Genomic DNA, 27,578 nt, shown 5'->3' with positions numbered 1-27,578 from the left:
ATTCAAGGGTTGTGATGGAAGAAACACGAAGACAAAAGATACTGTTCAGAAAACAACAATTATTTATTTATCATCAGTACAGAGACCTTGCAACAATAACAAACTGTTCTGCAACCTAAAAAAGGGTCTTTTTATATATTTGTAGAAATGTCAGAAGGCTGTTGATTTTCTCAAATGTTCTGACTGGGTTTGGGACAATGGGTGGAGCAACTTCTACCTTCTGCAGTCCTCATTGGTGAGTTAGAGTTGCCTGTAGCTTTTTAACAAATGTTTGTCTTGAGATCAAGTATAATCCATGTTGGAATTACTGCCCTGTGAATTCCAAGCTCAGGGCAAAAGTAGGGTAAAGGTAGATACAAAATGGAAGCAAAGAAATAAAATCTGAAGGACCTGCAAATGGAGGGGGGGTTTGGTCTTTTCTTTAAAGAAGAAGTACCTGAAAATTTACTTCTATGCATTGGAAAATAAGTTGTTTGGTTCAGTAATCGTCCTGAAGAAAAGAAACTGTGTTTGAGATTTTCAGACTATCAAACAAGAGGAAAAGCAGCAGCTCAAGACATATCTTGCCTGGTTTATGAAAACGGAAATAACACCACTAGATGATGGAAGAAAAAACTTTATAAGACATGGGAATAAGGATACAACACATCTACAACTGTGAGTCTTAATTAAAAAGAAAATTTGTCAGAAGATCACCATGCTCCAACTTGCAAACCTCTGCATGCTATGGTGTGATAATAATTCGGATGTGCTGGTGAGCCCTACCTAAACTGAATGTATTTTTAATTGAAAAACCTTTTCAAAACAACAGATTGAAGAATAAATAAAGGAAGAAAGATATTTTAGGTGGCTGTGGGGACAGGAGATGAGGTTGTGAGAGTTTTCTGGGGGAAATCCAGGCACAGGTAAAGGAAAACGTGGCATGAAAATTGGAATATCTGAGGAACCGGAGAAGAACCTGAAGGAGGAGAAAGGCACCAGAAGGAGCATGGCAGTGATGAAGGAGATCCTCCGATCCAGAAATCTCCTGCTTGTTGTTCTCATTCCACTTCTGCTGCTTCCCCTGCCACTCATATACCCCAGCAGTGTAAGTACATTTTCATTTTCTTTTTAACAAAGCCTCTGAGTGCAGCAGGCAGTCCTGCTGATTAAGTTTGCAGCGTGCAGAAGGAAAGACAAAGATGTCAAGAAGCACAGATCTTAGAAAAATCAAAGACTCGTCTTTGAAGGACTGTGAGGGTCACTGAGAAACCACCTCTAAGAGCTAGAGCTACCTTGAGTTGTGCCACAAGCAGAGCCAGGTGAAGCTAGAAAAGCACTGCTTTGAAGCAGAAATGTTGGATCTCTTTCTAACTCATAAAATAGCAATGTTTTTCTGTTGCCCTGTTCTTCTCAGTTCTTCTAAGCCCTCTGATGTTTACATTCTTGTAACGAACTTCCTCACGCAGTTTTGTAAATAATTAATGTAAATAATTATTGGTTTACATTCTCTTCTGGAGGAGGAGAATTTTGATGGACTGTTAGTTTGTCCAGTGTCATTGGAGAGGTGACACTGTCATCCTCCAATCCTCTGTCACTTTTGACAATCTATAAATGTTGGAGTCAGAAATTAAACTTCCCTTTTTTTACCTTGGAGGTTCCAGTGTCCATATTTTCTTTTGTGTCCCATAGCAACATTTTTCTGCCTTAGAGAGGTGGTGATGTTTAATTTATCAAAATCTGCAATGTATTAAAAATCTGCAGCTTGTTCTTCCTCATAGACCTAGACATAAATCTGTCCAAAAAGTGCAGCAATATCCAATTCCACCCTCTACCCTACTAAAGATTCATTCTTCCTTAAAGTACCAGGGGATTTATGAATGCTGGTGCTTTACCCAATAGAAATGCAAAGGACTAGAAATTGCATAGCTGATTTCAAAAACAAAACCGTAACATTTTGCTTGGAAAATAAACCAGAATTCATAACAAGGAAATATTCCTGCACCACTGAACTGTGCGTTGCACTTTGAGTTTTCCTGCTTTGAACTTCCATGTGTCTTGGCTGTTCTCTTACAGTGCTTTTTCATCTCTTTTATCTCAAGAGAGGGGATGAATAACAGACAATTGTGCTCTTCAGGGAACAGAAAGGCTCACCCTCTCACAGAGGCTTGTTCTGCAGAGGGGTTTAATCTCCCCTGATGCCACTGGAAGGGTGACATGGGAAGAGATGCTCCCTGGCATAGCTGCTGAAGCAAGAATTCACTGACAGGATTGCTGCAGGAATTGCTATTGTACAGTACAAGCTGCTCTGCACTGTTCCTCTGCACCTCGTGGTGCTGCTTTGCTGCAAAGTGATGTGAAAATCCATCCAGGGGAGATTTACATCCACTTTGTAGATATGTGAGTGACCACAGAGGGTAAAGCACAGCTGGCAACCTTACCAAGAGCTGGACAAATATTTATAGTGCTATTAAGAAAACATCCACACCATTTAAACTCAGCCAAGAGTACACTATCCAAGTGCTTTTGTGTAGATTTTATTTTGTTACAACCCACTGACTATGATTACTTTTTAAATATAAAGATTAAATTTGATGCTTGCTCGCATGCTTGTATTTTTACAATTATATTACGCTTTTTGTCTTTTTTATAGAGATTGAAATTACCAGGTCATTTATATTTGCATTTCTGCAGGGAATCAGCTTGCAGTTTCTTTGATGATACCAGCACATCTCTGGTAAAGTCAAAGGAGCATTTCATAGGTAGTGGCAAGAGAGATCAAAGAGAGCACAAGGACTGGTGGTAGATGCTGCTAATGAGAATAAAGTCCACAGCTTCTTTTATATTATTTTGTAAAAAGAAATGGGTGAAGAATGAATTTGAGAAAACTTGCTCAAATTCTTTTTCCCCATCTGGAGTTATGATTTACTTGTCCCACATGTTTGGACATACATAAATGCCTTTCAGGTAAAAAAAAAAAGTGTGTGCTTTCCAAACTGAGGATCTTCTTTATTCTGTCCTTATTTCCTTCATTGTTTACAGTGACATGTGAGTATTTTTGCTTCTTTTTTGTAGTCTTTATCCACTTTTTTTTTTTTTTTTTGCCATGAAGCCACCAGAGATACCACAAGGAATGCCACATGATTTCAGTCAGCTGGGGACAGGCTTTCTGTGCCCACTGTTGTTGTAGCCACCCTGCATCCAGTCAAGGACATTTGGATGACTCCTGAAAGTCACCTGCTGGCAGAGCTGTGAGAATGTAGTATCAGGGGATGGTGGCACCTTGATGTGCCAAATCAGCAGAATGGACCCTAAAGCACAGAACATGCTCTGGAGAGACACAACTCACTCATTTTCATTCACCTTTGGTTTTATTTACACAAGCTGAAGGATGGAATTTCAGCTGGTCCCATAAAATCAAAGATATTATCCCAGAGGCTGGACTACCTGTTTGCAGAGCTTAACCACATGTCCGCATGCAAGATATGCAATGGGCAAATAAGTGGGCAAATTTCCAACATATAGAATTTATTCTTCCTTTTAATCATTCTGAGATCCTTGGATATTTTAGTTACAGAAGTTTTATGCATGACCCTTAGTGTGGAGTTTTTAGCCATGGATTCCTTTCAGCTCTTATTTTAACCCAAGGGGCTGACTGAAGAGAGATAATTAGATGATAGTCCCTCAACCATCAAGTTTCCCTTTTCCTGCTTCAAGCTCTGAGGTGGGTTTAACAGAATTTTTCAGCTGTAAAACAACAAATGAGGAGGGTGAAACAGTTAAAATTACACTGCCACTGCTTCAGTGCAATACTTAGTAGCTCTGGTAACCATTAATTAAATATATAAACTCAGTTTAATTAAATGGAAGAGATTAATATGGTTTCTCTTGGAAACCAGCAGAGAAAATAAATAAAGTTGCCAGACAAGCCGATTAAGTTTTTAGTGGAGATTAGCAAGCTTGGCTTCCCAATACTTAGTTACAGTTTTGTACCATTTAAAAATGCAATTTATTTGGGTTTTTTCTTTAGGAAAATGGGTACAGCCTTGTGTATAGGAAACACAAAGACTTAGTGCCCATCCCAGTAAGGTTTTGGTAGAGATGCAAATTCCCTCTGTCCTATTTCATTTTCACTACCAGCCCACTTTTTAGCCACACACAGAGGAGTAATAGAAAATGACATAATTGCTCAAATAAATTAGAGAGAAGTACAGTTTTGGAGTGAGAAAATGGTTTGGATACCCCTTGGATCTTAAATCTGGACTGCTCTAAAATGAAAAATCATTGATTCTTCTTTAATTAAAAGTTATTTTTCTCCTCAGAGAACTTCTGAATCTGATACAGAGCCTATACAAACATTAGCAGAAGCTAATGAGTTAAAAATTAAAAATGTGTTGGAGTCACTGGGTCACAAAAGAGGCCCCATGCTCTGCTTTCTGTGCAATATTAACCTTGAGGTATAATGTAGTTAAACGTGACTGAGCAGCAAGTTGGCTAATTCAGAGCTAAATTTCACCCTGCAACTGAAGACATTTTCCCCAATATCCAATATAAACCCACCCTAGCTTTGTTGAATTATAACAGTTTAATGTTACACTTTTCTGAAGCAGGAGTCAGAGCAAGAACTGGCAGCTAATTTAAATCCAAGCTTCTGAGTAACTTTGGCTACAATTCTTGCACAAGTAAAGGAAATACTACATATCAATCTATCTTAATTTCCTCTCGGGGCTGTCTTGTGCCTTTTGTTACTGTAAGCTGTACTTAAAAAAAACCCCAAAAACATCTGATTGTGGCTCTTTTTTAGAGGTAATGGAAAAATGACATCTCTAAAGATGAATTTAAATACAAGCTATTGATTGATTCCATTGAACCCACATCCCTGTATAATTTCAATAGGCTTTACCACCTTGTTCACCAAACTGTTTGAAAACAGTGAAATGTAAAACATCCTCTTTGATTTGCACAAAGATCTGTGAGAATCGCTTGTGAGACCTCTTGAAAGCTGCTGTATTTAGAAGTCATCCAGCCAGCATGGATGTATAATATATAAAATTTTAAGAGACTCAAATAGCATTTGTGAAAGGTGAATTTTCTAAACAATAGACAATTGTGAGCTGTGACTCCATATGGCCTGATAAGTTCACATGGAACATCTGGTGCAAAATGAAGAACCGATAAATTTATAGCTGGAATAAATCAGTGCACACCTATTAACTGCCATAGAACAGTAGGTTAAGGCAAGTACAGGACTTGGCTTCAAATTTGAGAAGGGGAAAGAAAAGGAAAAACCTTTTCTTGAGGATCATTTCTGTAATTATTACCAGCAGACATCTCTAGGTCTTAAGTAAAGAAACTATTGCTAAGTATAAGAAACTGAGCTTAAGGAGAGCTCCAATGAAAGCCATAAATGAAGACATTTCTAAAGAAAAGGCCCAGAATACTTTCATTCACTAGCTGTATTTTCCTGTAAGAATATTCAGCAGATAGCACTTTTCTCTGTCATATCCCAGCTCCCCATCACTGCTCACCATGATGCTCTCCTGCCTTTTTCAACCAGAACCTTGGACAGCAGCAAATTTGTTTGATTAACTCCATTGCCTCCAACCCCTCAGGCCTATGGTCTTCTTCCAAAGGTCTGTAGGAATTATCTGAGCAAATAAAATCATCTGACAAAAGTGTTTGCACATTGCTTAAAAAAACCCGAACAAACTAAAAAAACAACGAAAAACCCCCAAGTTTCCAGAGCATTTCCCAAAATAATTACAAGGCAGTTTTATGGTAAATATGAATGCTCTCATCTGGTCCTGTGTCACAGACATCTTTTATGGAAAATCTTTTCTTTAGGATTTTTCCTCCTGAGAAGCTGAGAGGCCTCAGGATCAAAATGTACACATTGATTATCTGCTGCTGTGGAATGCAACAGGTGCATCTGTGATTGGCCCATGTTGGATGTTTGTAATTAATGGCCAATCACAGCCCAGCTGGCTCAGACAGAGAGTCCGAGCCACAAACCTTTGTTATCATTCCTTCCTATTCTATTCGTAGCTAGCCTTCTGATGAAATACTTTCTTCTATTCTTTTAGTAGAGTTTTAATGTAATATATATCATAAAATAATAATTCAGCCTTCTGAAACGTGGAGTCAGATCCTTATCTCTTCCCTCATCCAAGAACCCCTGTGAACACCACCACAGTCCTGAAAACTACCAGTTCCTGTCTTTGTCCAGGACTGGAGGGACAAATATCCTGAGATAACAGGTCACAAGGTCTAATTTGAGGAGTCATGATTAAGTGCCTGGTAAATACTGGATTATGGAAAACAAACAAATTTGCAAATGCACTTTATGTCATTGTTTTGCTGATAAATGGGTTTATCCCAACTCTTTGCTTTGGATTATATGTGAAAACTTTCATTAGCATCGTCTTCTGACTCACTCCTTTCAGAAGGTAGCCAAGATTTCACACCCAAACAACTGCTCCATTGGAGGACCCAATGCACTCCTTTTTGTTTTTTGTTTTTTTTAAACCAGGGTACCCACAATCTGAAGAATCCTAAGGGCGAATTCTCAGGGCTCCCCAGAGCATGTGGTGGAGCAGTAACACTCATCCTCTGTGCTTGTCCCTGCAGGAAGCCTCGTGTGCCTACGTGCTCGTGGTGACAGCTGTGTACTGGGTCTCTGAAGCAGTACCCCTTGGGGCAGCAGCCTTGGTTCCTGCCTTCCTGTATCCTCTCTTTGGGGTCATGAAGTCCAGTGAGGTCAGACCATTGTGTGTTTTTATCGTTTTATGTTCTTGCTTTCAGCTAATTATGTGAACAAGGGTGATCTTAGTGCAGCAGCAAGACTTGGAGGCACGGGAGGCAGAAGTGTTCATCCTGTAAGGTGCAACTGGGTCCCACCAGCCTTTTCTTCATCTGATGATAGATGTAGGATGTGAGACAGGCTACAATAGCCAGGAGAGGTGTCCATCCTTTCAGCTCCTGCATCACCAATACCTATTGCACCACAGGATCCCACCTCTGCCTGTCACAGACACATTTTATGAAAAATCCTTTCCTAAGGTTTTTTTGTCCTGAGAAGCTGAGGTGCCTCAGGAACAAAATGTAGACAATGATTACCTGCTGCTGTGGAATGCAACAGGTGCATCTGTGATTGATCTCATTTGGCTGTTTCTAATTAATGGCCAATCACAGTCCAGCTGGCTCAGACTCTCTGTCCGAGACACAAACCTTTGTTATCATTCTTGCTTTTCTATTCTTAGCTAGCCTTCTGATGAAATCCTTTTTTCTATTCTTTTAGTATAGTTCTAATATAATATATATCATAAAATAATAAATCAAGCCTTCTGAGACATGGAGTCACATTCTCATCTCATCCCTCATCATCAGACCCCTGTGAACACTGTCACATCTGCCCTCCTCAAATCCATGTGAGCAGCAGCCAAAGGATTCACTGTCAAGTTTCCTTGCAATTTTATTTATTGTGGATGCCATATAAGGCAAGAGGCTACATATGCTAAAACAAGTTACCATTTACTGGAAAAGGCTGGATAATTTTGTTATCAAGGTAGATGTCTAGCCTTTTCTCAAAGCTGTAACGTACTGCTGCACTGCAGCCAAAAGTTTTTAGGCAAAGGAGTAGCTGTACAGAAAAGTTTCTATGATCAGTCCTGAATTTGCTTACTTGAGGTTTTTTTGAATGTTAATTTCTTTCATTATATGCCAAGAATTTATTTTATTTTCTCTGCAACTTTTTTCCCCCTGCCTTTTTCTATCTCTTTTTGGGGGAGTGAGGGGACAGCACAATTGATTTAAGGATGAGTAATACAGATAAGAATGCAGAGGAATATGTAGCAAACATAAAATTGTTGGATTTCTCTCACAATCTAGCTCTGGGAATACCCATAAATGGATGGAAAAAAGCATGAGCCGAGAGTTTAATGACTGCTTATTCCCCCAAGTTTTGTAATAAAATGAGATGCATTTTCATACCAACAGAATTCAGTATTTTCACAATCTTTTTTTCCTAACATAAAGGTAAAGTAGTTGGGCATTTTCATTAAAAATTTGGCAGCACATTGGAGAAGGAAATTTAATGTCAGCCTGAGAGAAATTCAACGCAATAGAAAATAAAGTGACAGTAAGACTACTGCATGGAATGTATTATTTGCTTTAGGAGCTGAAATAAATCCCTGCATGCAAAAGTAAACAACTCTGGAGCATTATTTCCAATCTGCTGTTCTGGATTGACTCTTGCTAGAAAATTACTGCTATTTAAGCTCAAAAATTACTCACAGGGGCTTAAGAGCATGAACCAGTGTGTCATATACATATGTATGCTGGTATTAAGTTAGCATTCACTTATTTCTCCAAAATGTCTATGAAAGGAATAAAGAAGAAAAAAACCCAGATTCTTCATGCTGCTGGATTGATGGATTTCCTTCCTTCACCTCATTATTTTTCGAAAAGGTAGCAGGAAAATAAAGAAAGTTAATGAGAAAGAAACCAGTAGAAGAAAGCAAAAAAAGTGATATTTAAAAGTTCTGGCACACAATTATGATGGCCAAGTCTATTAAGTCACCATAGGGATATATTAAATAAATGTCATTAGATATATAACTTGTTGCAAATTTTACAAAATTACATTACTGTCATTCTTGTATTTTATGGAGGAGCATCAGTATAACTGAGGACAATGGAAAAAATTATTGCTTCCTCTGATTTTAATAGTTTTAAAATGCCGGCACCTACATTTCATTAGAGAACTAGTTTTAAACTGAAGAAATTACATTTTTTGAAAAATATTCCAGCAACAGCCTAGGAAGGTTTTCATAAAAATGAAATGAAAAATTTTGCTAGACCCCAAGCATCTCTTTGTAATTTTTATTTTCTCCCATTTTGTTTGTTTTTACAAAAGTATGTGTGTATGTTTGAGTAAGAATTTTATGGTTTGCCTAATTTGCCATTTTTGCAGAATATCTTCTCATCACAGAATATTTTCTCATATTTTGGCAAGATCCACATCCACAATTCCTGTTTGGAGGTGGTGTCTGAATATTTTCCTGAGCCAGGGGTGGTTTTTGCTCATTGTCTTTAAATAAAAGTTCTTAGTCTTGAAAATTTTCCCTCTTTTCCTGATAAAATGGAAATGGATTTCCAATGTGACAAGTTTTGACACAGGATTTGTGAATCACTGCAGAAATATACCAACACGTTTTTTGTTGCATTCAAAGAGCAAGTCCCAAAGGACTTTTATTCTGATGCAGTAAGTTCTAGGGATGCCACATTTTTCCCAAAAGCTGAACAAGACAGAATAAAGATAGGCAAGATAAACAATACCTGCAGAAGGAAAAAAACAGAGGAAGCACATGAATAAGCTGCCTTCAGTCCACTTTTTTCTGTGCTTGTTTCCATCTGAGCCTAGCTAAGCATGACTGACTCACTGCAGGCACTGAACGTCCTGCTTGCAAATATAACATTTCTCTTGATCTCTTCAAAACTCAGAGGCCTATAAACAACAGGGGATAGAGCCTTATTTGTAAACACAACAAGAAAAATATTAAAGAGAATATTTTGATTTATGAATTCTTCATTTTCTCCAGCTCCCTGTCATTCTTACTCGAGGGCGCAAAAATGCACTATGCTATATTTCTTCTCATTCAGGATGATTTCTGTGTGTTTACTGCTTTTTTAACTGTCTGCTTCCCCCCTGGCCCTTAATGCAGGTGGCTGCTGAATATTTCAAGAACACAACTCTGCTCCTCATGGGTGTGATTTGTGTGGCAGCTTCTGTAGAAAAGTGGAATCTCCACAAGCGAATCGCCCTGCGCATGGTGATGATGGCTGGAGCCAAGCCAGGCATGTGAGTGAACCCTTGGCTTTGGGGCAGGCTGAGGCTGGGAGCAGCAGCTTGAATCCACTCTGATCTTCCCATCCATGGGCAAAAGATCCTTGGTTTGGGGCACTTTTTATACCCCTTTCCTTTCAGAGTTTGACAGCTTACAAATTTTTACTCCTTTTTCTGCCGCCTCTGACTCCCCGTGTTTCCCTGCCCTGCACTCCAGGTTGCTGCTCTGCTTTATGTGCTGCACCACGGTGCTCTCCATGTGGCTCTCCAACACCTCCAGCACAGCCATGGTGATGCCCATCGTGGAGGCAGTGCTCCAGGAGCTGGTGAATGCTGAGGAGGAGTGCGAGGCCATCACAGCTGCAGGCAGCACCACTGCTGAGGAAAGCAAGCCCATAGGTATTTGTCAGTATTGGCATTCACTCTTTGCTCATTTGTTTGTCAGTGACCTCACTTGTTGATACATATTACTGAAATTCTGTGCAGGTCAGATCTCTCTGACTTATACTGCCAAAACCACTGATATGTACTCTTTGTACTCTGATATTCCTTTTTGTACTCTGATATTCCTTTCAAAGGAAATTTTAGAAGTGATGGAAGAATAGGAGTTGGGAAATTATTTATACTGAATCAGGGCATCTGCTGTAGCTGTGTGTCATAAACTCTTGGCAATAGGATTTTACAGGGTTGGAAGGAAACCTTTGGGAATAAAGCCCAGGAAATTTAGAAGAGGCTCAGAAGTTTTCTCTTGACAATCCCACAATAAAAAATTGATAAGAGCTCTAAGGTTCATTTTGTTCATTCCTTCCCAGAAGAAGAAGGCTTAGAAAGAAAAGAAAATCTCTTTTCTCTTACTTTACAGTTTCCAGGCTGAAAATTATTTCGTCCAACCTTGTCTATTACACGTAGGTATCACAGTCTTTTAATTGCCAGATGCACATGATCAGTACAATACAAAATAATAAAATGCCACAACAAGAGAGCACCTGAGAGTGTTTGGATGAAGATTTTATTTTTACAGGAGCTCCTCCAGGTGCAGTGGTGAGAGCCAGGGGCTGAGCTCAGTTGTTCCCCCAAGGGCTCTCTCTGTTCCTCTGTTGCAGGTCTCGGTGAAAAGCAAGGGCAGCCTTCCCTGGAGCTTATCTTCATCAATGAGGAGTAAGAATGACCCCTGTACACCAGGACTGGACATTTGAGCCCTGCACAGGTTGCAATGAGATGAACCCAGGAGCAGAGCCAGGAAGGGCAAGCAGAACCTTACAAGTGAATGTGTCACATGTGACTGACAAGGAAGGCTTACATGATAAATGGGGTTAATGCAATGCTCTGGATCTCACTAAAACTTTGCAGTATTCATTTATTTTTTAACACTATGGATATTTTAGGGAGAAGGAAAATATTTCTAGGGGTTTGAAAGCTCTTTGGAAACTGTGTTTGTGCTGTGTAAGAAAGGGCTGTCCACAGGTTTTTATTCTGTTCCCCTGAAGGAACAGTGATGAAGAGGATCCAAGTACAGCACAAACTGCCCACAGGACATATCCAGAGGGACATCACTTACAGAGCATTCCTGGAGGAAGCCTGAACTGCCTGCATTCAAGAGAGATGGGAGTGGAGGGCAGGGGAACATGGGGGGAGGGAGAACCCACAAAAAACCACCCCTCCTCCCCTACAAAATTTGCAGAAGATCTCTTTAAATATAGATTAATTTCTTCACAGTTTTCAAACACCAGCAGTTTCTGTTTGGGGAAGAATCTAGTAAGGGGAAAGGGTAAATCAAGTACAGGAATAATTTCTTTGTCAAAAGATCTAATTAAGCATCAGTTCAAGATATACAAGACAGTATACAAAGCCAATGTTCTAAAAATTTATTATAGGCCAATTCTGAGGAGCATCTTATGAAGTGTGAGAACAAATTTGTACAGTCCCTTTTTGAGCTCCTCCTGCATTGTTCGCAACTGCTCAAAGCAAAAGAGAAACAAGTTTCTTTTAATTTAAATTTTAATTTGCTTTAAAACTTTCAAACAGTACAGATTGATGACTTAAGGTTAACTGTCAAAATCTAAATAGTTTTCTCATTAGTATAGAGACTATTTGGGTTCTCCAATATTCCCTCTGTTATCTCTTTTTACCCCAGCCATATTTTCTATGCAATATAGTATCAAATCTTCAGATTGGCATTGTGCCATTAATCCCTTTAACCCCCGTTGAAGAGTATGTGTGGGATATTTCAAACAGAACTATTATTAAAATAGGATTACTTGAAAAAGAGCTTTGAATTTGGCAGGAAAAGTAGCACATTTTCTGGAAGTAAGTTCAGTGGATTGTTTGCATGATCCACATGCCACACAGGGCAGGTTTTAGGGAAGGCTTTAATGTGGTACAGGTGGGGAGTCAGAAACAGCATTGGAAAAGTTGGCAGAGGAAGAACTTGACTAGAACAGACAGCAGTGGTGCTGGATTGCCTGGTGATCCATTCCACTCCACAGCGAATGGGGTCCTCTCCTAGAATGGGGTAAATGATACCAAGAAACAATTTTTTTGTTGCATAGAGGTGGAACTCCACTGTTACACAGCTAGAGATTGAGCTATGAAACGTAATAATGACTTACTTTTTGGCCAAGAACCCACATAAGAGGTTCTAATAAGTGTTATTCAGCATTTCAGTAGGCACTAGTTCTCCCATCCTACCCATGATGTGTGCCTCTTGAAGAAGCTGAATGAACAGACATTTTTAAAGCATATTTTCCTTTCTTTGTTTCTAGTGCTTCTACTACTGACTTGAGCTCCTTGGTGCACTCAAAGGTATTGTCATAGGTGGTATCTTCTGTGTTACCTTGTCATCTAGTGCAGGAACCAGCAGATCAAAATGCACACAGCTCTGAAAAAAACCTGCTGGTCCCTTTATTTCAAATGTGTGGTGGTTGTTGGCAAATATTAGGTACTGCAGAATGTCCTGCTTTGTATTTAATCTGTCAGTTTGCTTGCATAAATCAATTGGGGAACATTAGCTCCAAAGCAGCAAAAAGAGAATTACAAAACAATAGAAGCCTGTTGTACTCCTTGCTGGAGATCTGGAGATCCAGTCAGAGAACCAACAATTCCAAATGGTTTCTACCAAATCCAGATATGATCTTTTGTTGTTCCATATATTGTTGAGTATTGCCGGATTCTGAAGCTGAGAACTCTCAAGTTGCTGCAGCAGCTTGTACACATCCCAAAGTCACAGGCTCAAGGGACCTGTTAGAGTCTCAGACAGGCCAGAGGAAGACCTAATCTCATTATAATTTGACTTTAAAATCACTTAAAAATTTAAAAAAGCTGGGAGTTTATTTTTTTTTCTCCAATTTAAAATTAACAGTTGATTTTAGTGCATTGAATTTTCTTGTAGTTTTGGAAACTTTTTTACGTTTTCCTTTTTTGCCCCCAAAGCCTGCCTCCCAGTCACCTTTACAAAGCATCACAAATTCACAAGTGCCCCATGGAACACAAGAAAGGCTAATCCAAAGGCATTTTCCTCCTTGCAGACTATGAATGGTGTGCACATGATAGCCAACCCTATTGGAACAATGAATTCCACCAGCAATGGGCAGCACCTGCCTCAGGTAAGGAAATGTTAGACCTGGGGGTGAGGCAAAAATCAGGTGTGAACATCACCTGCTCCCTAATGTTTCCTTGAAAGGAATCATTCTCCATCACCTCAGCACAGCCCCAGCTTGGCCCTTTGCCAGTTCTTGCTCCCATTTAGATGCACCCATCACAGGTTTGTTCACAAGACCCTTCCCCAATGGCTGGCACAATTCATTTAGCTTTACATACAGCAATGTGATCATGAGTTTCCTTTATTATTTGATGGTAATAGCCACTTTGTTTCTGCAAATCCTCCTTGGAAAATAGCCCAACTCAAAAATAACAGCCTCTGGCACAAAAAACCCTACTCAGAATGAAAAAAGCAGACCATTAATCTGTTCATCCACTTTGTTGGGTACTCTTAGTATCCACTTCCTTTTTGTCTTCCAAAATATCCAGCCTCAAAATCCTCCATTAAATCAATTCATTGCAGTATTTCTACTTCTCTTGAGTGGATCCAAGAAGAAATTGCTGTTTGGATGACAATTTTGGCATAAGTTTGTGGGCATGAAAAAATAGGCTAAAATCAACACATGAATTTGTGTTCACAGTTCAAAAATAAATCAAAACAAAAGTTAGTAAATGTAACAAACATTTCTGAACCACTTGCTATCTTTTTCCTCATTCTATCTTTTTTCCCAGTATAAGGACTTGATCTACCAACATAGACATTTTCCTGTCACTGATATGAAAGCTTCTTTTGGAGCAAAATTTTCTGGCATCTTTTCCTTCCATATTCTCATTGCTCAGCCTTTTCCATTCCATTTTGAGATCCCCAGCACTCCATCCCTAATTAGAGGCCCTGAGCTCGTTTAAGTGTGAAAAGTTCACCAAGCCTTTGTGTGGTGGCTGCTCCTAAGCCTCAAGGATTATGGATTCTTTCTGCTCAGTGCTGGAATCCCGCCCCTGTAACCCTCAAAGGATTTTGGTATCCCACTGATATCCCAGTCATTCCTGGAGTGGGCCCAAACCTTAGCCAGAAGCCTGATTACTGCTTGTCCTACATTTTTGTCACAGATCAGGCCATTTTAGGCCCTGCGACAAGTTTCCAGGACTGATCCCAGTTAATCCCTGTGAAGAAAAACCTCTAAAACCTGTTGCTTCTCTGGGACCCATATTATAGCAAATCAAAGGCGACTCTGACAAAGGGGAGGGAGAATGTTGCATCTGATTCCATGGATATCAGAAGGCTAATTAATTACTTTATTATACTATACTATATATATTTCATCTAAACTGAATCTGCCAAGCACTCAACTCTGCACACAACTGCACACATTGCACTGAATGTGGAGTGACAGTCCTGACACACAAGGAAACAAAACATCCTCACTTTGGATAAACAATCTCCATATTGCATTCTACATTGGCACAACACAGGCACAACAAGTGATAAGAATTGTGTTTTCATTCTCTGAGGTTCAGAGAATGTGAATCTCAGAGATCCTTGGGAAGAATTGTGCTTGCTTTTCTCTGTGAAGAGAAATGCGGCAACACCGTGTCACTCTGGCGTTAGAGCAAGCTGGGCTGCTGTTCTGATCACCTGCTCTGCTTGTGACTGTGTCCCCCCACAGGCTCAGATCCTGGTGCTGCCCCCTGAGCCCTCGGAGCTGAGCAGCAGGTACCAGAGCAGGCACGACCACATGGTGTGCAAATGCCTCTCGCTGAGCATCTCCTACGCAGCCACCATCGGCGGGCTGACCACCATCATTGGCACCTCCACCAGCCTCATCTTCCTCGAGCACTTCAACAAGTAAGTGGCACTGGGGTTTGGTGAGAGTCATCATCATCCTTGTGGGTCACTTCCTACCTCAAGGAAAATTTGCTTCTTCCTCTACTCTAATGTTATTACCAATGGTTAATGTTTGAAGGTTGCTGTGTAGCCGTGTCTTTCTCTCGTGCAAAGTAAAAACTCCTCAGTGTGGTAACACTGAAGTTTCTCCAGGAACTTCTTTTGATTTGACATAGTGGTTTTCATGAAAAGCAGCAGGCACTCTAGAAAAGTAAACACTAAAGCTATGAAGATAGAGCAAAGAAGACAAAGAAATACTCACAAAAGAAGGAAAGTCATAAAAACAGCTGCTCAACATGTAATGCAAAAAACCCCAACCAACCAACTTAGATATGTGGCCTTATGCATTTGCTTCAGAGAAGATGAGAAGCAGCTCTCTCACCTAAGTATTTCCTTTATCATAGGCCCAGGGCTCTCAAAGGCATGAATGTTTCAATGTCAGAAACAGGAATGTTTTTCTGTCAGGAGACTGGTGGCAACTCTCATGCACAGAAACACATCCAAGCTCAGATCTGATTCTGACCATCTACTGCTACCACTACTGCCTTGATATCTCTCATTTCTCTCTCTTAAATGGTGGTATCATGGAAGACCAAGTTCAGAAGTCATGTTTAATCCATGTTTAAAATTTGGATTTTACAGAATTTTCCAAGATCTATGACAGTTTCACCAAATGCACACATCCAGCATCTTTGTCAGAGCACAGCAGAATGCAGTCAATATTTGTGTGGCCCATAAGAAAACATAGAAAGAGGTTCTGGTGAAATCATTCTGAAGACTGCCAACCCTAAAAGAAGCTTTAATATAAACCACAGGCAGGGATGCAGTTTCACTTCAGGTATCTCCAAGTGTTTGTGAAGCTGGCCAGACAATCCAGACCATCTGTTATTAAAAGTTTGGAGAGCTGCACTGTTTGTCTGTTGGTTTCACTCTGCACAGGTAATGCAGCTGTTTTTAAATGCAAACTGATGGAACTTTTCTCTCACCCCATGACAGAAAAATATGCCCATAGATGTGTTTGCAGTTATGTCTGTTAGAGGTTCCTCTCCCTGTACTGTTCTAACTTCTCATGCATCCTCTTTTCTAATTTACAGCCAGTACCCAAAAGCTGAAGTGGTGAATTTTGGAACCTGGTTTCTGTTCAGTTTCCCTATCTCCCTCATCATGTTGGTGCTGACTTGGTTCTGGCTGCACTGGCTGTTCTTGGGCTGCAAGTGAGTGAAAGTTGTTCAAGATACACAGATTACAAAAGCAGGGCATCTGCAGCTCCTCTCAAATGTGTCTCATAAAGAAGTTTTGACTGGGAAATAGAATTTAAAGCACAATTTCCTTCTTGTTGCCAGAAAAATTACTAGAGGAAATCTCACTTAACTGCCCTGCACTGACAGCAGTGCAGAGTGTTGCTACTTGAGATTGAAGTGCCCAGGTATTGCTGACAGAAATCCATACTAAGCATTCAACTGATATGGGGTTTTTTTCACTCTTATGACAATTTTGAGCCACGATTCCCTCATGGCTCAAATATATTGTTATAAGTCCTTTTGGAAAAGCACAGTTTAAAAGATTAATAGAAAAAAAAACCGCAAGTGAAAAAGTTACTTTTCAGATCTGCCTCCATCTCAATGAAATTAACATAAAACCAATTAAAATTAAAGGTAAATAGACTCCATATATATTTCTCTTTAAAGTGGAAGGAACTCACAGCCTAAGAGACAAATACATTTAATACCAGTCCCTAAGCCCCAAAATAAGAAAAAGTTTCAGTCTTCTAGGTCATTTGTACCACATATTGTCTTTACAAAGTTAATGAAAACTGCCAAATGCGTGCATTTAGAATGGATTTGTTAATCTGCATTGAATTGTGATGCAGACACATTTACTCTGAATTAAATTTGCCTTAATTTGATTTAGTTCACTCTTAAAAGTAAACTGAATTGACATCACTATTTCACCCAGGACAATGAATAAATTGATAATGAGTTCTGCTTGCTGCTGACCTTGACTAGATTTGAAGAAGTAATTTAGAGGTGAATGGCTCCATGCCCCTCTTAGTCAGCCTCGGAGTCTTATAGCTCCAAATTAAAAGGCTAATATAAATTCCCTCTGCCACTTTTTTCTTTTAATCTTGAGGAGAAACAGGTCCTAACATGACCCTCAATAAATTTGGTTTTAAAACAAAAATTGAAATTCCACATTGCATCCAAGACTTCATGCTGATTAATGTTTTTCTAAATAATACCAGGGACTGAAGCATTATTGACTTCTTGAGAAGTAGTTGATTCCAAGGCTCCTTAATCTCTGACTTTATTCACTGCACTTCATTAAAGAATATATTATGCTGGGAGCTGGGCTTCAATTCTCTGCCTTCACATCCCCCTGAGCCTGGAAACACTTGGAACCTGTTGAAACAGCTGCCTAATGCTTTTTCATAAATGTTTAATGAATTCCCATAATGTTATTTTCCTAGGAAGCCCTGTGCTATCAATGTGTTATTGCCTGGCTTAGCTGGAACAGCATTCCAGACTTTAGGGCCCTAGACCAGGTCAAGGGTGGACTCATCAAAGGATAATCGCCAGCAGAGAAGAGCTAAGGGTGGAAGTTACTACAGAACTGTCCTTTATAAACCATAGAGCTCTTCTCTTCCAGCCTGGAGGGTTCTTCCAGCCTCGTCTCTCCCTGCTGGTAGATTTTACTAAAGTTTAACAGCAAGATTTGCAAGGAAATTTAAAATACCTATAGATGAAGAGCAATGCTATGTGAGCTAAAAAATTGTGTTACATATTTCATATTACATGTGAAATGCAAGCCCTGGTTAAGCCCTTCTGTTGACTAGACAGGGCCTGTCTGGATCTTGAGCAATGCAAAGGAATTTGAGGATCTGGCCTTAAGCAGATACATTGAGGGAGATTGCAGTCCATGGTTTGGTCAGTGCTACAGCTTGGTGCCTAATGAGGTACTCAATGAGAAATTAAAATAGCAAGGACCATAAAAGCATCTATTATCACCTTAAAGAGCCATAAAAGTTGTGCTTCTATGGTGCCTGAGTCACTGCTGCTGCCTCTTTTAGACTGGCTTAGACCCTGTTACACCTCTGTGTGACAGAGGGTACAGCTGGAGGGAAAAAGGAGGGATCTGTGGCTCAAAGCACAGCTAGGTAACACTTCTGGAAAGAAGAAAAGGAGAGGGTTCAAATGAGCTTGAAAGCATCTTAATTTCAATTAAGAATGTCCATGCTTTCTTACAGAATGAAGGAAAACTGAATAAACTAAGGGATTCACTTAACATCCATACAAGTGTATAGGAGGCTCTATATATCCAGCTAGGAAATGTGTTTTCATGTCCCTGGCAGAAGTACAGGAATTTTTCACCTGGGCAAAACACCGGGGTGACTCCCCTGGCCTCTGTGGTGCTTTTCTGGCTGTGCCTGATTTATAAACAAATGTTACTATGACAGTATAAGCAGAAGCAGACAGGTCGTGGCAGGCTAATGGGATCCCAAGCACAGCTTTCCCTCATTATGAATCCTGACTACTCAAGGCAAACATGGTCTCAAAAGCCAGAGCAGACCCCAAATATGTTGGATAACCCAGGAAAGCATAGTTAGGCCATGAAAAACTTCTATTGATAGCTGACCTCTGTCACAATCTCTCCACGTGACGATAGACACTAGCTGTAGCTTTGGGAGGTTTCTGGCAGCTCCTTGAGGAAGCCTACGCAGAGGGAGCCCAGCCATGGCTCAAGATGGCTCAGTGATACCAATCAGCACTAGTCAGAGCACCCTGGGAACCTTCCAACTATGTCTAGAGTTGAATCTTAAAAGAACTTGAAATCAGATTAATCAAATAGCATGCACAGTAATTTCCTTTTCGGCTGCCATCAGGCCTTGCCTCAGTCACATCTTCTCCCAACAGCCCCTGATACCAGAATTTTCAGTCTACCCCATTGCTGGAGATTTTTTTAATTACTTCTTCCCTCCCTCTTTATGCTCTTGCCTAATTTTCTCATTCTGTCTCAGTTTTAAAGAGACTTGCTCTGTGAGCAAGAAAAAGAAGACCAAACGGGAAGAAATGTCAGAAAGAAGAATTCAAGAGGAATACAAGAAACTGGGAAATGTTAGGTAAACCAGACCTGCCTTCCTTGGGCATTTGTCTCTCATTGTCTCCTATTCTCTCCATGTTGCCTTGGGCTCTTGTAGCTTATTCTAAAATTCTCAGCTCTTTTTCCTCCCCTCCAGTATGGAAATAGATTAAAATGCAAAAATGAACTAAAATCAAAGACTTTGTTACAAGCATGAGTGCTAACATGCAACTCATTTATTTCTGAGGAAAAATGGAAAAGAAAGGAAACCTTCAAGTTTATTCCAGAGTTCAAAGGTCATCTGAGTCCAGGTTTGTCTTTGAATTCTAAAGGATCCCTTCTCCTAATTCATGCACATACTTATTTTAGTGGATATAAGTTCTAAAAAGGCTTTTTCCTATGCCATGGGTCATCCAGCTTTCTCAGTTGCCCATAATATTTATGCACAATGGCAAGAAATGTATCTTGAAAAGATTATTTGGCAACATTTTCATTTTCAAAGGGCTGATATGGCACAGAATTCCTTCTTTACAAAAACATTTTTGTGCCGTTTAACTGAAATATTGACAGATCAACTGCCTGAATACGATAAACTCTGAAACTAAACTGTTGTTCAGGCTGTGACTAAATATGAAATCACTCTTAATGTAAATCTATGCTAAATTAAAAATCCTCAAGCCACCTCAAGTATCCTCAAGTCACCTTGTGTGCACCATCTGTGCTAATTTACATTGTCATTTGCTCTTAGGCTTTCTATCCTTCTAAAAAATGCAGGAGAATGTGTTTACAGTGGAATGCTAATATGAACTTCACCTTGTTAACACATTTAATCAGATAATAATGCAAATACACAACGAGCATTTAGAAATATTTTCCTTCAGGTCTTGCCCATGAATGATAGCATTGCAAATACAGACGGATATTTTTAGACTATTTCTTACAGGGTTTAGATGGTTCCCAGCTGGGAGCCAAATCTAGAATTCTTTCATTCAAACTAATCTCCCTTGCTATTTTTCATATATTTTTTATCCTTTTTTAAAACCAGTTTCTACTTTCTTATATCTTCTGGAGTTTTCAGACAGACCTGGAATTACTTCCTTGCTTTCTCTGTTTTTTATTTCTAGCTACCCCGAGATGGTGACCGGATTCTTCTTCATCCTGATGACCTTGCTCTGGTTCACTCGTGAGCCTGGCTTTGTGCCAGGATGGTCATCTTTTTTTGAGAAGTGAGTAAAATCCCCATAACTACTGCACAGGAATACAACTTTGCTTCTTTTGACTTTCTACAATTTTTTCCCCCTAAGACATCATCAGACACATTTAATGAAGCAGAGAAAATGGAGTCTTTATTCAAAAATTAGGATTTTTTTTCTTAAATTATGTATTTTTCTATAGTGAAAAATTCCATTCTTTCTCAGTATTCAAAGTATGTTAAGTAGAGAAAGTAAATTAAACCATTTCAAATGTAAAAGAATAGGAGGGTCAGATTTTGAGGTTAAAACATTTTAGTGCATTCATAAAGAAGTTTTCACTATAATATATTGCAACTATAATTAAAATTAATTTTTTTGACAAAAAGTGTTTTATCAAGAAAATGTCCATTCAATTAAATATTGCTGAGAATGGTGACTAAAACAAATAAGCAAATAATTTTTCTTTTATTTTAAATAATATTGAAACAAGTTATACTAAATCTTACTATAACACACTATGCACATCAAAGAAAAGTGATTTGCATGTAAGTTTTCTTTATCTTGCTACTGTATAAAATTACTTTAACTTTCCATTCCAATTTTGACAGAAAAACAATTTCTAATAGTGTGATTTTCTGATGATCACTGGAGTTTGGTACTCCTCAGAATACTTTTACAGAAAGCCTTTTAAACATTTAATTTAAAATCAATCTACAGTTCATTTCTAAAGGATCACCTGGGTTTGGCTTTTCCCCAGAATGTGTTTACTGTTTCTTACACTACAGTAAACACAGTATTTTTTGTACCTCCAAGTTAATAGATTTGTAAACCAAAAGGGATTATTTGTTTTTCAACCAGAATATTGAAAATTGTTGAGCTGTGATTGAAGTTGCGTACCAGATTCAGTTTAATAAATGGGAAAAAATCCAATTTGTACCCTTGATAAGCAGGCATATTTTTCTAGTAGGCTGTTAGTATGACTTCAGATGTGGGAATACAACTGCACCTGCAGAAATGTTCTTGGAGCTATGTACCTAGTTTGGAAATGTTTCTGTTTTTATGAAAAGTTGCTATTTTTTTTCCTAGGAAAGGTTACCGGACTGATGCTACTGTCTCTGTATTTCTTGGGTTTCTCCTTTTCCTGATTCCAGCAAAAAAGCCATGTTTTGGAAAAAGGAGAAAAGGTGAGGAGAAGGCAGTAAGAAAGAGAAAGGGTACATTTTTCAATGTCTAATGATTTTTTTGGTTTTTTTTTTTGTCTGTAAAAAGTTCCAAGAAGATACTTTTATGTTGGCAAGTCAAGAATACCAGCCCTACTTACATTAGACCCCCTTTTCCTTTGCTGTAATTCAAATTGTCTCCTCCAGAAGATGACAAACTTCAATCTGAGACTGACACCTCTTCTGTGCTAGCAGTTATTAGACTTCAGGACTGAGCTTTGGGAAAGGTTTAGATGGAGTTCTCTATTTTGGAATGCAAAATCAGCTCAAGATAAGCCCCAGCAAAAAAATTACTCATCACTTATACAATGGAAATCACTGTAATGTCTTAAGATAAACATAAAACAGGTCATAGTGCCAGACAACGTTTCAATTTTGTGCAATGCTTCTCTCATAGTCTTCTTGATAATGAGATTATTTCACATTTCTGTTTGGGTAGCACTCAGTGGTTTGATCAGTTTGCTGATATATTTCAGCAGTGCTGTATGAAAGTAGAATTGTCTGCACATTCTTATGTAAAGATTATAGAAACATATATTTTTATGCTGTCATATATTGTACAGGTTTTAGGAAAATATGACACTCTAACTCCTCCTTTAAGAAAATATTCAGGTACTGAAAAAAAACCCCTAATGTCCTCAGAAAAAATCTAGGGGCCTAAATGCACTTTATCAAGCATCATGACCTACTTCATAGCCCTTCTTTGATAATATAATCCCATTGTAACACCATCTCTGTGCTCTACAGATACATGCACATGCATATCACAACACAGCACACAGTCCCTCAAAAAGCTGTAACATGAGAACACAGGGGTTTACAACTATTTACACTAACACTGCAGCCAAGGGAAAGTCAGGATGCTTGGAATTGATATGCTGCATTTTGTGAGGCCAGGCTATCCAGAGAAAAAGCCTATGCACTGCCTCTTTGCCTCTCTCTCAGGTAGTCCCATGCATCTTCAATCATTTCTATTCTTGTGAAAAATGTGAAGGTCTTTGCTAAAAGGGTAGTATAATACTGGTCACACACTTTATTTCATATAGGAGATGGTGAAAAGTCACCAGAAATTACCACACTGGAGCCCATCATTACCTGGAAGGACTTTCAGAAGACCATGCCCTGGGAGATTGTAGTGTTGGTTGGTGGAGGTTATGCATTAGCAGCTGGATGCAAGGTACTGGTGTAGATTTTTTTTATTCCTCCTTCCTAAACATATTATCAACTTGCTCTTTTATTCCTTTGCATGCTTCCCAATTTGGATTTATGATGTGGATACTTTAAAGTTTGTACATAATGCAGTAGGCAGCACTGCCTGCACTCAATATATGTCTTTCACTGCAGTGAAATCTAGTTTACTGAGCAAAAGGAAATGCAGAAAGCATTGACCTGAACTTTGTTTATTTGCTGGCGGGATTCTCTGATGTAAACTGCCACAGAAAGAAGAATCTGTTTGACAAACATTCTTGCGCTTCTGTCCTTTCCCCAGACCTCTGGTCTCTCTACATGGATTGGACGTCAGATGCTCTCCCTGAGCAGCCTTCCCTCCTGGGCTGTAACTCTGCTGGCTTGCATTTTGGTGTCCATGGTAACAGAATTTGTTAGTAATCCAGCAACCATAACCATCTTTCTGCCTATTTTATGCAGCATGGTGAGTTAAACCAGTGACATTTTTAGTCTGTTGCTTCCTCACAGGCTTGTGGGAATTTTTCAGGATGTCAGGGTCTTGGCACTCTGTCCACATGAAACTCACCCTCAGTTCCCAAGCTTCTGTTCTGTAGTCTTGAAACTAGGAAAAAACCATAATTGAGCAGCCAAAAGAATATTTTAGCATCATGGAATTTATAATACTTCTCAGACAAAAAGCACTGAGGATTCATATGCCAGGTACAAGAAAAGGTGATTATGGAATTAACAAATTAGTTGAATTTCACATTAAGCTTGAAATGCTTTTGTTAGTGTTATTTTAAATGTGTTGTTCATTACTTAGAAGTCACCTGCTCCCTACTTGTGAGAAAAGAACGGAGTGCTGAATTTTATTCCAGATTTAGAAGTGTTCAAGGGGTTGATCTGGTAAAGCATACTGTCTTCCACCATGGAAAGCAGAGATGTTTGTAAGGGGCAGAAAAAAATCAGGATGCTATTGACAAAGGTAGAAGAAAGAGAGAGTAAAACTATTTTATGTTGGAATAGCAGTTACAGAAAATTTCCTTTTCTTTTTAATATAATGTGAAACTTTTCTGTCCAAGAATGGAGGTCATCAATCGTCTTTCCCCATTATATCTATTTTATGGGATTGTCCCAAAGCATATAATGTGAACAGTTCTGAGTTAATATTAAGATGTGGTCAGATCACAAGATGCAATTGTGTTTCTGTGGCTTAGGAGTTCAGATTTGCTTCTGCTCTGTGCAGAAAGAGATTCTCCTGAAAAATATTTAGAGCAGTAATCTACTTGTAGTGTGAACTGCCATCTTAAGGCAGACTCTCTTTTCAGATTGCAAAATTAACCTTCAGATACTTCCCTCCCCCAAATGATTGCAGCCTTGTTTATCATTGCCTTTCCCTCTCATATAAAACTGGGCCAAAGCAATGCATATGAAAATGGAAAATTTCACCACCACTGAAAACTTCATTCTTTAGCCCACTGTAAAATATATTCCATCAGCTCTGCCTTCTCACCATGCAAATTTGGACCATGAACACCTGGTTCTCCTAACCAGTATTCAGGAGGACATCACATAACGGTCTCAGCATATTCAGCAACTAGAAGAAGCAAGTTCTTTGTGCTACCCTGTTGTGACTTCTCGTGGATAAAGACTGAAGCAGCAGTGTTAAACAGAATGTCACAGAGAAAAAGAGGGAGAAAGAGCAAATGTGTCCTAATAGTAGCAAGCTCCACCCTCCCTCAGTGTGAAATGTCTCAAGAGAGATTCCTGGAGCATGACCAGCTCAAAATTATGGCATTGCTCTAAAAAAACCCAACCAACCAAAAAATACTTTCACGCTTAAGTTTAGAAATTAGGCAGGTGTGATTCACAGCAGAGAGGGTCCTTTCATAGCCATTATCAGCTGTGACTTTTATTGATCAGGTGAAACACTTCTCTCCCTCTGTTCTTCCAGTCAGAAACCCTGCTTATCAACCCTTTATACACCCTGATTCCTGTCACCATGTGCATCTCATTTGCGGTGATGCTGCCCGTGGGTAACCCTCCAAATGCCATTGTCTTCAGCTATGGGCACTGCCAGATCAAAGATATGGTGAGTCTTGGCACTGGCTGTATCCTCCCACATCAAGCAAATAATAATAATAATAATAATAATAATAATAATAATAATAATAATAATAATAATAATAATAATAATAATATTGCTGCTAATATTAAGTAGTGATATCTGAACTGCTCTTACACAATAGAGCTGTCAGGTTAAAAACACAGATCTGTAGGATGCACATATTTCTTATTTGTATTTTTTTTATGAATGTAATGATCTAAAGAGATTTAGGAGTATGGAATCTTTTTTGCACTGGCCTACTAAGACAAGCACAAGAGAGCATAAGAAATTAGATTTATCACATAGCTCCACAGCAAGTCGTGTATCACTCTGTTATGCGTGGCTTAACTCCCCATTCTGATTATCTGATTGAGAAGTCCAAGTGACAGAGGAGTTCACAATGAACTGCATCAGTCTCTAACCTGAATATTCATTCCTGAATACTCCAACATATACCCTGACACATATGCTCTCATTTATGCTTTTTTTTTTGCTCTAGAAATCACTACACATAAATTATCACACTATATATGAGTCAGTATAAATCGTACAAACTGCTTTTCTTTCCTTTGTTAAAAAACCCCATTTTTTCATTAAGTTGCTCTGTTTTGCTTTTTGCTTTTGCAGGTGAAAGCTGGCCTGGGTGTAAATCTGATTGGCCTGGCTATTGTCATGGTGGCCATCAACACATGGGGAATTAGGCTCTTCCAGCTGAACACCTTTCCAGAATGGGCAGCAGCCAGCAACATCACAAGCCAAACATAATCTTCAATGAAAAAAAGAGCAAAAGTGCAAGACCAAAGCAAGTTAGGACAAAATATTGAATGCACATTTCACTTATGAAAGAAAGAAGGAAGCTTGAACCAGGATCCATTGTAAAACCATGAAGAAAATCCACTGGGAGGTCTTCTGCAACAGCTTTTCCGTTCTGAAAATCAGTGTGAGTTAAAAGGAGAGATTAGCTTTGCTCTATTGTTGCTTTCTCTGGGATACCATAACTCAGAAAAAATTTCCCTATAGCTCAGAAGTTATTTCCCTATAGCTTTTTCATGCCTTAGAGCAGTTATGCAGGACTTGTATGCAGGACTCCAGTGGAAGAAGACAAGTACACAGACACTGCTATACTCAGCAGCAGCAGATTCAGTCCTACTATTGACTCCTACACTGAATGTAGGCTGAGCCTTATTCTCAAATCCAGAGGAGTTTTATAAGCCTACTTCTTTTGAAGGCAAATTATTCTTGGTTTTTTGAGGTGACTTATCACTGTTTTGCAAAAACCATTTTTCCACCTAACTCGTATGACCTGGACAGAAATCCAGCTACCAACTACCAGCTACAGCACTTCAAAGGGATAATAGAAACCTCCAGAGAGGAAGGAGAAATCTCCTTGGAAGGAGAATATGGGGTTTTTTTCCCCACACAGCACTAGTATAAATTTCTAACATTGCAGTACTTGTAGTCTCAGCTTTGGAAGGAAGAGTTTCAGGAACAGAAAGTTTTGTTCAAGACCTTCTTCATCATTACTGCAGTGGGAGCTCTTTCAGCAGGGGAAGCTGTGACCAGCAAAACCATATCAGGCCAACAGCCCCCATCACTCTCCTGTCTCTTTGGCTGCTGTTTAATTATGCACTTATGATTCCCCTGACTGAGAAAGTCTCACTCCTGATGGCACTCAGTGCTGCTCCATGAGTAAGAAGGGAGAGGGCTGAAGTGGAGTGGTGCTGGTGTATCTCCCCATCCTGTGCATTCACTTGAATCTCACACCCCCTGCTCTCTAGCAGCCCAGAGAGCAGGAACTTCAAATGTAGGAAACTGTGGCATGAAGTAAATAACTACTAAGCCAAAAGGCCAATCTCTTTATCTCTCATCAATAAAGTGAATGCCCTGCTTTCCTCACTGGATCTCTGTGACACTCATTAAGTCTTCTCGTGTATTATGTCCAGTTTTTAATAATTTCTTTAATGTCAATACATTTAAGCTGTATATTATAATGACTGAATCTCATGTAATCACACATACACTTTAATGAATTTTTATGCTTTCCACTTTTAATCTAGGCTCTCTAGATGTGAATGTATTCTGCAAAAATAAAATGTCAATAAAATAAATTATTCACTACTGCACATTCTGGTGCTCCATGAGCATACAAATTGGATATATTTCACCCATAACCCACCAAAACCTTAGAGAAGCAGTGTTGAGACAGCAGGAGGTTTTGGTTTACTGCGTCTGTCAAAACAGAGGGATCCCACAGACTCATCTTGAAAATAAACAGGTACAATAAAAGGTCATAGGCTGGCAGAAGTGAGAAAGAAATACAGGAAAAAAACAAAAAGCATGTCTTAGCCATGGTTCCAAAAGCAGGAAGCTGCATCCTTTAGCAAAACAATTGCTATTCCTGGTAGTTCCTGTAAATTTCTTTTTGAATAGCAAAGTGTTTCTCTGCATCAGTCACTTAAACCATCCCTGATGCATAAAACAAGACCTTGGCCTCACTTTTCCAACTCTTCTCCCAGCTCACCTGTTCCTGTGTTCCCCTCACCCTGAGCCTGCTGCTCTGCTGCACTCCAGC

The 27,578-nt window shown here is 39.2% G+C and overlaps 1 protein-coding gene across 1 annotated transcript; it reads left to right on the top strand.

Moving 5' to 3' along the window:
* The first annotated feature begins 189 nt into the window (after positions 1–189).
* On the top strand, positions 190–27,116 carry SLC13A4 (solute carrier family 13 member 4). Its single transcript, XM_026790860.2, has 16 exons — positions 190–1,087; positions 6,607–6,735; positions 9,702–9,838; positions 10,041–10,222; positions 10,927–10,981; positions 12,586–12,625; positions 13,348–13,425; positions 15,025–15,203; positions 16,337–16,456; positions 19,258–19,359; positions 20,444–20,545; positions 21,599–21,696; positions 22,779–22,909; positions 23,222–23,383; positions 24,854–24,991; positions 25,634–27,116. Exons 1-16 carry the CDS (start codon positions 923–925, stop codon positions 25,769–25,771), a joined length of 1,956 nt encoding a protein of 651 aa, XP_026646661.1. The 5' UTR covers positions 190–922; the 3' UTR covers positions 25,772–27,116.
* Positions 27,117–27,578: the final 462 nt, after the last annotated feature.

This window comes from Zonotrichia albicollis, chromosome 4 (genome assembly GCF_047830755.1).
Source record: "Zonotrichia albicollis isolate bZonAlb1 chromosome 4, bZonAlb1.hap1, whole genome shotgun sequence".
NCBI classification, from domain to species: Eukaryota; Metazoa; Chordata; class Aves; order Passeriformes; family Passerellidae; genus Zonotrichia; species Zonotrichia albicollis.
Note: the sequence above shows the minus strand (reverse complement) of the source record. Positions and strands in the feature narration are given on the sequence as shown.

Bases quoted from the DNA above. Each gene is read 5' to 3' on its own strand.
- SLC13A4 (XM_026790860.2), top strand. From the start codon at position 923: ATGAAAATTGGAATATCTGAGGAACCGGAGAAGAACCTGAAGGAGGAG. The intron at 10,223-10,926 runs GTATTTGTCAGT...CCTCTGTTGCAG, and splicing joins TGAGGAAAGCAAGCCCATAG to GTCTCGGTGAAAAGCAAGGG. The intron at 13,426-15,024 runs GTAAGGAAATGT...GTCCCCCCACAG, and splicing joins ATGGGCAGCACCTGCCTCAG to GCTCAGATCCTGGTGCTGCC.